The 12,405-nt window shown below is 35.3% G+C and overlaps 1 protein-coding gene across 4 annotated transcripts in view; it reads right to left on the minus strand.

Moving 5' to 3' along the window:
- Positions 1 to 12,405, minus strand: part of FRY (FRY microtubule binding protein) — a 271,683-nt gene that overhangs the window by 102,962 nt on the left and 156,316 nt on the right. For all 4 annotated transcript variants that reach the window (XR_004054740.1, XR_004054741.1, XM_030922400.1 and 1 more), the window contains exons 27-29: positions 11,653 to 11,813; positions 10,429 to 10,539; positions 3,679 to 3,833 (exon numbers count right to left, since the gene is read on the minus strand). Coding sequence is in view for 2 of the 4 variants with exons in the window: in XM_030922400.1 (XP_030778260.1) it covers positions 3,679 to 3,833; positions 10,429 to 10,539; positions 11,653 to 11,813 (427 nt within the window). In the remaining 2 variants the exon portion in view is untranslated. The remainder of the gene's footprint in view (positions 1 to 3,678; positions 3,834 to 10,428; positions 10,540 to 11,652; positions 11,814 to 12,405) is intronic.

Below are 12,405 nucleotides of genomic sequence, written 5' to 3' on the forward strand. Positions count from 1 at the left end.
ATTCAGCACAGGCAGAGCAAGGGTAAAAGATAAATCAAGACAGCTGTGATCACACCAAATAAAAATCAAATGATAAAATAAATATGGGAGGTAGATGTGACTCAAAAAGTAAACAAGAAATCAAACTATCTAGAAGAGAGGAGATGTTGAAGAATGTGGGAAATGTCGGCTAGCTCTGGCTTACCTAGTACTACGTTACAAAGCTCAGGACCGCTCTGAGGCATTCTGAAGAGAAAGATTTTACTAGTTAATTGAGGGGATTACTTCACAGCTGTTCTCCTCCAACAACTATTGAATAACAGCATTTATGGGGTATTTACCATTTGTTAGGCCTTAGGTCAAGAGGTTGTTTTTGCTTAATGATTACTCGAACCTTGTCATCAACCCTATTTCACTAGTGGGTAGGCATCTGCAGTAATTTGTTCAAGAACACACAGCTTGAATAGAGGTCGAGTGAGGATTTGAACCCAAGATAGTATGTTTCTGGAGCCCAGATTCCCAACTCTGCTCTCCCGAAATACTCCAGATGGCTGACACAACCAAATAAGGTTATTTATCATCAGTTAGGGAGTGTGATTGGGATTTATGAATCATAAGCTTTGCCTGTCTTCCTTGTTGATAGATGGATATTATTCCCTGAAGAAATGGGCATTTGCTTCTAATAATTCAAGTTTGCTAGGCCTGACTTAAATTAGGAAGATTTATAGAAAGTTAAAGAAAAACAAACATACAAATAATGCCAACACAAACCACCATCAAAAATAAATCCAACAAAATTATTTAAAAATCAACACTTTGCACTTTGTTCTTAAAAAACAATTCTAAAACATCTATTAAACACGTTTTAAGAGTGTGTTGGAAGGTAAAAGTAAAAATAATGAAATTCTTAAGTATTTAATTAAAATGTAAAGAGAATTCTGGTGCGTTAAGCTAGTGATTGGAAATGGCCTATACTCTTAATACACAATTTACCTTGATTTATAACTTTGGAAAGTCATTTAGTTTCTTTCTCAATTTCCTTATCTATCTTATTCTAATCTCATTTGGAGTGAGGGAAAAATCAGTACAGACACAAACAGAAGCCAAATAGTTATTTGAACTAAAGCTGGTTAACGAGTAAGCAATTTTTTGTACTGAACTTTTAGTAGTGAGCTGTATCTAATAGCTTTTAATCAAATATGTTAACATATTTTATGAAAAATTTTGCAAAATTAATACTGCCAGTTCTACCATCACTTTCTTTTTCCTAATTTCCTTTGGTCCTATTCAAGTTCTGTTCTGACTCTCTATCTCCTAATATTACCAGAGTCATAGCATAGCATAGCTATAGAGTTTTGACTAGAGAAGAGTAAGTTCACAGCACATGCACACACACACACATACATACACACACACTCACACTCACACACAGTCCTTTACTGCTGGAAAAATAACCAAAAAGAAGGATGCAGAGAACCATTTTTCCCCATTGCCACAGCTAATGGACATTGACATATTAATTACACAAAAATGGCAAATCCTCTTTTCTAAAGCTAAAATAGAAAATTTAAATCAACAAGAACATTTTAAAAATTTTAATCTTTCAGGTAATTTAAAGTCAATTATGAGTGGTTTCTTAATAAATAAATGTGCTTATAAACTGTCATAATCCTCTACAAATAAATCCTGGAGATAATGACTCCTATTTGAAAAGGAGGAGATCATTATTTATCTTACAAGAATTCTTTGCTTTAGAAAATGACTTGTAGGAGTTATTGTGTAGATAACTTGTTTGAGAAACTTAAAATAAAATTCAGTTTGCATATGACTTTTGAGAAACATATTTCATAAGGTCTTCAGTTGCTTTTTAGATGCAAACTTACAGAAGACGAATGAAGCAAGAGCTGAAAATACCACAATTGGTTTTGGAAAAAAAAAAAGTACTGCAAACACAAGCACAATGACTGCTCAAGCCTCTCTAGAGGCCTGTCTAGACTACACAGGCTGAGAATTTATGTGGAAAGAGCAAATTGAGGCAACAGCTGAAATTTTAAATTCTGAACATGCCCTGTGTTGAGAAATGGCAGAAACGCTGGTCACTATCTGGATGGTTGGGTTCAAGCCATTGTATTCTTCTGACCTCTGCCCTTTCTTCAGAATAGATGAGTGTCGTGAATGCAAATAGATATGCAGTTTTGTCTAAGAAACCAAGATAGTGTATAATGATAACTTAAAAAATACTTGGAACATAGCAGGTTTTATGACCTAATATTTTTGTGACTAGAGATATTATTGAAATTGAGACTATGTTGCTAAATTTATTAAACATTTATTTGTGCTCCCTAAGGAAAAATACCTAGACTTACTCAGAGAAATTCAGTGTAATATTTTGTGAGATGGCCATGCAATGCAATAAATTTGATTAGGATAGTTCAAGCCAAGTTCACTGGGAGAAGGGCAGTGAAGAGGTGAAACTTATTTTTGTCAAAGAAAGAAGTCCAAGTCATAGATTCTAAATATATTGTTAAAAATCAACGGGTCATGTGAATGAAACTTTATTTTTAGAATGTTGAAATATCTGAAAATTAAAAAAAAGCACTCTGGAGAAAGAGATTTTTGTAACGATGCTCTTTTGGTAATGTCCTAAAGTATATTTTTTAGTAATGCTTATAACAGGAAATAAAACTTGATGGAAAATCAGGCAGTTTAGGTTATATTCATTTGCTCTAACTTTTATGGATATTAAAATCTATAATAAAAGCTCTACTACTGAAAGCTTTAGATATGAAATATTATCTACTATCTTTATAAAAGAAAGATAAAAATTTTAAGGAGAAACTTGTCTCCCTAAATAGCATGTTCATTTTAGGTTTATTGAAAGTAGACGTCTTCCAAAATACTGTTCTTATTAACTTAGACCTATAACAGATTGGAATTTAAAACTAATTCACTTTTATTCTCTTGATCTGGTAGCTCAAGATAGCTATTTAAAGTGCAACATTTAATTAAAAAGGAAAGTTGACAGTCTATATGAATATTTTCAAAAATAAATGAGCTGGTTTCTCTCAATTTTTCTGATACATAAGCTCTTTATTGGGAATAGCTTATGCAACTTGGAGAACTTTTATTAACCCTTTCATCGTAGCTATGAACTTATTTCAGCACATAAATTATGCTAAATGGCTATACTGAATAACTAATTTATATACCAAAGGCAATGGTTTTAAAAGTGTAATCTATAGAACCTTTGGTGCCACACTTTCTTTTCTTTTTTTCCTTTCTGAAGTTTTTGACAAAGTGAATTTAAAAATTTTAGGCCACTTCCTGGGTTTGGTTTTTTGTAAAGGTGACTGATGGGCTATAGTTTACCCTCGTTACAAACGCTTCTAGACATTCCTTTAATTCCTATAATGTATCTTCTTTGTCATTTTCAAATCCTGCTGTAATACCTGACTGAATTTCCACACAATTAGAAAGGTACTGTAACAACAAATCATTTCCTGATAAAATGAGAAAAACCAATGAAACTGCAACCTTACAGGGAGTAGTTTACCTGCTGGGGACATACAGAAAATTTTATATTCTCATATAATTTACTTTGCTCATAGAGTTGCAAAATAGTCAGCTCTCCATCATTCATATCACAAAAGGTAACCCTAAACATACTTGCCACTCATCACTGCTTATAAAAATTCATACCTGCTTCCACACACAGTTGCTATGGCTTTGAAGCAGCCAGATGCAAGTTGGTAGGAACCTGTGTAGCATCGGTCAATTGCCCAATTAAAAAGATTTATTTGGTCAGGATTAAGTTCCAGTAGCAAGACAACAACTTCGCAGCCAAGTTGATGAACCTGAATACATGGAGCAAATCAGTATTATTCGTATTTGATGAAAGAATGTTCTAGAGAAATACACAGATAAAGCTTAGTCAATATAAACTAAGTAAAATGAAAGGAAGACTGAGCTTTCATCTTGGTTGATTTATATGTCACATATTCTTCAAGAGAGTATAGTGTCACAACTGAAAACTGAAATGGATACATCAAATTTGATCATGTAAGTCTGTTACATAGTGTCCACCTATTCTCCATTTTTACCTCTGAAAAGGGGTGGCCAGGCGCAGTGGCTCATGCCCATAATCCCAGCACTTTGGGAAGCCGAGGTGGGTGGATTACTGAGTTCGAGACTAGCCTGGCCAACATGGTGTAACTCCATCTCTACTAAAAATAGAAAAAATTTGCCGGGCGTGGTGGCATGCACCTGTAGTCCCAGCTACTCAGGAGGCTGAGGCAGGAGAATCACTTGAACCTAGGGGGCGGAGGTTGCAGTGAGCTGAGATTGTGCCATTGCACTCCAGCCTGGGTGACAGAGTGAGACTAGGTCCCCCCCCCCAAAAAAAAAAAATAGTGGGGGGGAAGAAGCCTTTATTGGCAATTTTTTTTCATTTAAAATATGTCTGAAAAATACATGTATTTTGTTTAAAAAATCCAATATACAAAAGGATATCCTCTATGTATTAGCTCAGAGTATTGTGGGGGATCATTTGATCATTTGATGTTACCACCGTGCATGCAGGGTGACCACTCACCTAAAGATTTTGATGCCGGTAGGAATAGTGATAATTATAGTGGCAGATGTGAAGTATGCTTGTGTATCAATGTCTATTCCTACTACAAAGTCTCTTAAGGAAAAAAATTGGAGGAAATATGACTATGAGGATTGGTTACTAAATATACTGTGTGAAGCTTAGCGGTCTTTCAAAAAGAAATACAGTCTCAATAGACTCTTCTTTTAATAGATTCTTTTTTTAATTAAAAAATCATACTAGATAGCATTAATAGGATGCTGAATCGATGATTCCTGAAGCTACTCTCAAATACTAGATGGTCAGTGAATATGCACATTTGTCCAGGAGAAGGCTGGTGCCTAGAGGCTACATGTTACTTTCTCCTCAGAAAGTAACATTCTGGCCAGGAGTGGTGGCTCATACCTGTAATTCCAGCACTTTGAGAGGCCAAGGCAGGCACATCACTTGAGGTCAGGAGTTTGAGACCAGCCTGGCCAATGTGGTGAAACCCTATCTCTATTAAAAATACAAAATTAGCTGGACATGGTGGTGTGTGCCTGTAACCTCATCTACTGGGGAGGCTGAGGTACAAGAATCGCTTGAACTTGGGAGGCAGAGGTTGCAGTGAGCTGAGATGGCGCCACTGCACTCCAGCCCGGGCAAAGGAGTGAGGCTCTGTCTCAAAAAAAAAAAAAAAAAAAAAAGGAACATTCTGGTGCCTCCTCCTAAAGTTGTTTACTCTTCTTGCCAGTTGAAATCAAGCTGAAAAGGCAAGATTCTGGCTTCTTCATTTTTTTTACTTACAGGGTTTGGGCCTAGGTGGGAGTGATATTCTAACTGGATGGTCAAACATCTTCCACCTAGTTCCCCCCAACTGGCTTTAAGTAATTCGCAGCAGATAAAAGCTGATGATATTATTGCAAATGACTTAAAATAACATTTCATTAAAAAGTTAGACTTGAGAGAAGAATCAAGCTTTCATTGTGCTTTACAAACTTACACTGAGGTATAAAATACACAGAAATCGTATATAATTCCTATGTATATGATGAGTTATTTTAACACCCTCCTATGATCACCACCAGGTCAAAAACCAGAATATTACTAGCACCACTGAATCCTCCCCTGGGCACTCTCTTAAACACCAGCCTGTCTTTCCTCCCCAGGAGAAACCACTATCTTGACTTTTAGCACTACTGGTTAGTATGGGCAGTTTTTCAGGTCTATGTAAATGGAATTATAGGTATATAATTTTGTCTCCTGTGGCTTTAATTTGCATTTCCCTCATGCTATAGACTGAATGTTTGTAACCTCCCAACCCTCAATTCACATTTAAATTTTAACCCCCAAGGTGGTGGTTTTTGGAGGTGGGGCCTTTAGGAAGTGATTAGGTCAGGAGGTGGGAAGCCCCTGTGAATGAAATTAGTGCCCTTATAAAAAAGACCCCAGAGAGTTCCCTTGTCCTGTGTGTCAAGTGAGGACACAGCAAAGAGACTGCTGCCTATGAACCAGGAAGGAGGCCCTCACCAGACATAAATCTGCCAGCACCTTAACCTTGGACTTCTTGGCCTCCAAAACTGTCAGAAATAAATTTCTGTTGTTGATAAGCCACTAGTCTATGATATTTTGTTATAGCTGCCTGAATGGACTAAGACACATGATTATTAATGAGTTTGAGAACCTTTTCTTATGTTCACTGGTCAGGTAGGTAACCTCTTCTGTGAACTGCTTAAGTTTCTTGCTCATTTTTCTATTGAGTCTGTATTTATCTTATTTATTTGTAGGAGTCCTTTATATATTCTAGATAAGAAGTCTCTGCTGATTGTGCATTACAGACATCTCTCACTTTATGGCTAGCCTGTTCATGCTCTTAATGGTGTCTTTTGGTGAACAAAAGTTATTAGTTCTTCCTTAGGGTTAGTAATTTTTGCATTCTGCTCAAGAAATCTTACTGTAACCCCAGGGATGAAGATATTCTGGATTATTTTCTAGAGACTATTATTTTAGCTGTTACATTTAGATCTATAATCCACCTGCAATGAACTTTTGTAAAGTGTGAGGAAAGGGTCAAATTTCTTTTTCTTTCTTTCATTTAGTAAGGCTATCCAACTGACCCCAAATTACTTATTGGAAAAAAACATTTTTCTCATTGCTCTGCAGTGCCATCTTTGAAATAAACCATGTGTGCATATACATAATACATGGTAATTTTCTGGCCTCCCTATTCTACTCCATTGATATATATATACTTATTCTTGGCCAATAGTTCAGGGTTTTAATGACCATACATTTATAATAAGTATTGATTTCTGCTACAGTGAATCCTCTCACTTTGATTATATTGTTCAAAATTATCTTAGCTATTTCTGGTCCTTTGCATTTATATATATATATATTTAAAAGGAACTTCCAGTTGTCACAAATATCCTGCTCAGATTTTGACTAGAATTGCATTGTCTCCATATTGCATTGTCCTCCATTCTGGAGGAGAATGACTTCTTTACAATAGTGAATCTTCCAGTTCAATAGCATGGTATATTTTTCCATTTATTAGATGTTTAATTTTTCTCATTAATGCCTTACATATTTCTATGTATGAGGCCTTGCACATTTTTGTTAGGTTTATTCCTAAGTATTTAATGTTAATTCCTAATTTTAAAATGCCATTATAACTGGCATAATTAAAAATTTATTTTTCCAGCTCCTCATTGTTGCTGTACTGAAATATAATTGATTTTTAATTTTGACCTTTCATATGGCAACCATGCTAAATTCACTGATTAATTCCAACACTTTGTCTAAAGACTTGTTGGAATTTCCTTCACCAAAAATTGTGTCACCTGTGAACAATGAGTTTTACTTATGTTTTATTATTCTTTATAATCTCTTCTTTCCTACTGCATTGGCTACGATCTCCAGTATGATGTTGATAGAGGTGGTGACAGTAAGCTTCCTTGGCTATTTTAATCTCAGAGAGAATACTTTCAAATTAACTATTAAATATGATGTTTACATATTTTATATTAAATATGGTGTTTATAGGGTGTTTTGTTTCAAGGTGCCTTTTGTCAAACTAAGGATGTTCTTTTCTATTTGTAGTTTTGCCAGGAGTTTTTCTCTTGAATAAATGACGAACTTTATCAAATGCTTTTCTTACATCTGAGATCATGTTTTTGAGATTCTGTGAATATAGTTAATATATAAATGAACTGACAGACATCTGAATATTAACCAACCTTACAGTCCATGAATAAACCCAATTTGACCATGGTAAATCATCTTTTTCTATATCACTAAATTCAATTTTCTAATATTTTATTTAAAGTTTTGTATCTATGTATTAGAGACAATCTCATGAATGAGACTGCCTTTTAATTTTCTTTCTTGCTACAACCTTTTCTTGTTTTATTATCAAGGTCATTCTGGTTTCACAAAATGTACTGGGACGTATTTCCTTTTCATCCGTTTTCTCTTTAAAAATTTGCATTGAATCCATGCAATTTGTTCTTTAAATGCTCAGTAGAATTCATTAGCAAAGCCATCTGGTTTTATAGTTTTCTTTTTTTTAACACTTTAAAGAAAGTAATTCCCTCTTTCTTGATTGAACTTGCCATGGATTTGTGAATTTTTTTAGTATTGTAACAAATTCAACTTTTGGCTTAATGATCACTACCATTAATTTGTTTCTCTTTCATTAATTTCTACTCTTATTTCTATTATTTCCTTCATTGTACTGTTTTTGAGTTTGATATTCTATTCTTTTTCTTTTTTTTTTTTTTTTGACAGAGTCTTGCTCTGTCGCCGGGGCTGGAGTGCAGTGGCTGGATCTCAACTCACTGCAAGCTCCGCCTCCCAGGTTTACGCCATTCTCCTGCCTCAGCCTCCCATGTAGCTGGGACTACAGGCACCCACCACCTCGCCCAGCTAGTTTTTTGTATTTTTTAGTAGAGACGGGGTTTCACCGTATTAGCCAGGATGGTCTCGATCTTCTGACCTCGTGATCCACCCGTCTCGGCCTCCCAAAGTGCTGGGATTACAGGCTTGAGCCACCGCGCCTGGCCTCTATTCTTTTTCTAACTTCTTGTGATGGATGCTTAGGTCATGGATAATCAGCCTTTTCTCTCTTTAATATGAGGGTCTTCAAAAAGCTCATGGAAAACGTATATTATGAAAAATTATGCATGGATTAAAAATTTTTTTTGCACCAAAATAAACGTGTGCTAACTTGTTATAACATGTCTGAACAGAATTTAGTTTGAGGAACTAAGAAGGCAAAGACATCAGTTTGAAAACAGCCCCTATCGGAGTAACATGAATTCTGCTGAAATTGAAGCAAGTACAAACATCCAATTTATAGCGAAGCTTGGGTGGAAGAATAGTGAAATCACTGCTGCTTTACAAAAAATGTATAGGGGCAATTCTCCCAAAGAAATTAGCAGTTTACAAATAGATAACCTGTTTTAAGATGATGATGAAAATGAAGCCCACAGTGGTAGACCATCCATACCAATTTGTGAGGAAAAAATTCATTTAGTTTGTGCCCTAATTAAAGAGGACTGATGATTAACAGCAGACACAATAACCAATACCACAGACATCTCAACTGGTTCATCTTATACAATCCTGACTGAAAAATTAAACTTTAGCAAATGCTCCATGTGACGGGCACCAAAACTCATCAGCAGTAGACAAGCAGAGCTTTCAATGACAATTTTCAACAAATGGGATTAAGATTCTACAGATCTTCAAAGAATTGTAACAGGAAACGGAACATGGCTTTACCAGTGCTATCCTAAAAGCAGCGCAATAAAAACAACGGCTACCAAGTGATGGAAGTGGTCCAGTCAAAGCAAAAGTGGACTAGTCAAGAGCAAAAGTCATGGCAACAGATTTTTGGGGTGCTCAAGGAAAGTCACTTGTTGACTTTCCGGAGGCTAAAGAACAATGACATCTGCTATTATAAAAGTGTTTTGAGAAAGTTAGCCAAAGCTTTAGCAGAAAAATATCTCGGAGAACTATACCAGAAAGTCCTTTTTCACCATGACAATGCTCCTGCTCATTCTTCTCATCAAATGAGGGCAATTTTGCAAGAGATTTGATGGGAAATCATTAGGCATTCATCTTACAGTCCTGACTTGGCTCCTTCTGACTTCTTTTGGTTTCCTAATCTTAAAAAAGTCTTTAAAAGCCACCCAATTTTCTTCAGTTAATAATGTAGAGAAGGTGGCACTGATGTGGTTAAGTTTCTAGGACTTAGTTCTGGGATGGATTCTTTAGGCATGGACTAAGCAAAGACTTCGAAAAATGTCTTGACCTTGATGGAGATTATGTTAATAAATAAAGTATATATTTTTAAAATTTTTATCTTTTAATTCTATTCTTCCACAAAACTTTTTGAAGTCCCCTTGTATATGTGTTTAAGGCTATGCATTTCGTTCTAAGAAAGGCTTTACTTACAGCCCACAAGTTTAGTATATAGTACTTTCATTATTCTTCAGCTAAAAATATTTTCCAGTTTCCATAGTAATTTATTCTTCAACTCACTGGTTATCAGGAAGTATTTTTTAAAATTATCTTTTTGTTATCAAATTGAATACCAACTTAATGCTACTCTGATTAGAGAACATAGTCTATCATTTCACTAATGTGACCTTTGTTGAGATTTGCTTTATGACCCAGCTTATGGTCAATTTTGATAAATGTTACTGTCTTTTTTATCTTGATGTATCAGAGTGTAAAGTGAACAACACATAAATCTATATTTGTATGGCTGATGTGTGAAGAGGTTGTATTGTGAACAATGCTTATACATGTCAGTAACTCAACTGACGCAGAACACAAAAGACATTTAAAACCAATGTATTTTTGCCTATACTTACTCGTAAATCTTGACAAGCCAGAATGTTGTCAAGCCATTTATATAGGTAGCCATCTGGGGAAAGGCCCACATTGTCGAAGACCGGGCCACAGCACAGTACTGCTGACATTGCCTGATGATAAAAACACAAGACATGGAAGTGAAACTTGGAATGATCTAATGGTATCCAACTGACTTTATAAAACATAATTGTCAGACTTACAAATGATAAGGACCCTCTAAAGACACTTATTTCCCCAAGATTTTTAAAGCACTCTTTAGTAGATTTAATAAAAAATACCGGATTCCAAATTTGGCTTTCATAAGAATTAAAAACCCGTAAGTTTACCTTTGTGGACTTTTAATTTTATAATTATAACAACTCTTTATGACCAGAGTAAGTATTCAAAACCAAAAAACCATTTTGCAATATTTAAAATAAGCTTTCCTTCAATGTTTCAAATGAATTCTGCTTATAAGATAAATATAGCTTTTCAAATTTTGCTTTTACGACAAATATTGGACTAATGTATTGAACTGAGACAGCATAAAATATATGAAAAATATGAAAGTAAATAATTATAATCCTTAATCAAAGGTAAATAAAATGAAAAATATAAATTCAGTTCCTCTAAAGGGGTGGGTGGAGGGAAAAATCAAGGAAAAGTAGGAGAAGAGGAGATCTTGAATAACTTTGTAATTGGCAGGTCCAACTGACTATCAGGGCCATAGTTTAAATTAGCTCCATCGAGGTGAAGGTAACCTGAGAGTCAGCAACTTATGTTCTGTATGACAGAGCTGATATACAGTTAGTTTTCTGAAGGAAATTGGACTGTAAAGGAGTCATGCTTCTGAGGCTTTGAATAGTCCTAGTTGGGGGGAAATTTATTTCTGGCAGTCTTCTAGGACAAAAGGACATTAAAAAGGGAATGTTGCTCTGGGTAGACTTTGAACTTGGGGTGATGTCTAATTTTTTTCTTTTTTAGGTTGAAAGTTAATTGACAAGGCAGCTATATACTGGGCAAATGAGCAAAAATATATGGTTCCCATACAGGAGAAATATGAGAAGAAAATGGGAGCTTAGAAAAGCTATGCATGTGTGTGTCCATGTGATTTTTTGTACGTGCGCTTAGATTTTATTCTATTCTATCGTATTATTTAAGTTTATTTTTAAGGCATGGTTGTTAGTTTCCTGAGAGAGACCATCCATCTGACAAAAGTCATTCGTGAGTACAATGTCACCTACTTTTAATGCACAGTACTGATATCTTGTAATCTGATGATTTCTGTCACTGTAACGGTCCAGAGGAGTGAACATAATGCTGAAGGGTCCTGCCCACTGGCTGAATAAGATGAAAAGATGGTGCCTCAGGCTTTGCTGGGGGAAGAGAAATCTTCGGTGGTGAACTACGGAGAAGAACACACTTAGAGGTTACAAGACTGGAAATACTCTATATCGCTATTATGTATATTTCTTACATTTTGAGGAAAGGAACCACTTGATTTTTTAACTACGATTTTCTTTAGGCAATGCAACGTGCACTTAAAAAGTTAAGCCGTATTTCTTTTCTAAGTGTTCACTCTTCCCGTCCTCACGTTGCAGTCAGCAGCCCCTTGACTCAGAGTGGGAAAGAAAGATGAAAAATAGGACCTGCAGGGATTTTTTTCTAATCAATACCTGGGAAAACTGCAACACTTCCCACTCAGCTGCTGCTTACATATCAAATGTTTTTTGACTGCTGCCCATCTTTAAGAGAACTCGGAAATAGCACAGACTGTCTATTTCAAACTCACATAGGTACTTCACTTTAACTGAAGAAGTAAACTCAAATCTTAATTTAGGGTCACTGAAGCTGAGAAGGATTGGTAAGGAGGTTACTAACATCAAAATGGTGAAAAGCAGAAACATTAGTTGACAAGGGGCTTTTTGTAATAATACCAAAAACTTTTAATTATAATAATTTTTTATAGCAAACTAACCAGCTGTTTTTTTTTCTAT

The sequence above is a fragment of the Rhinopithecus roxellana genome, chromosome 18, assembly GCF_007565055.1.
Source record: "Rhinopithecus roxellana isolate Shanxi Qingling chromosome 18, ASM756505v1, whole genome shotgun sequence".
In the NCBI taxonomy this organism is placed as follows: domain Eukaryota; kingdom Metazoa; phylum Chordata; class Mammalia; order Primates; family Cercopithecidae; genus Rhinopithecus; species Rhinopithecus roxellana.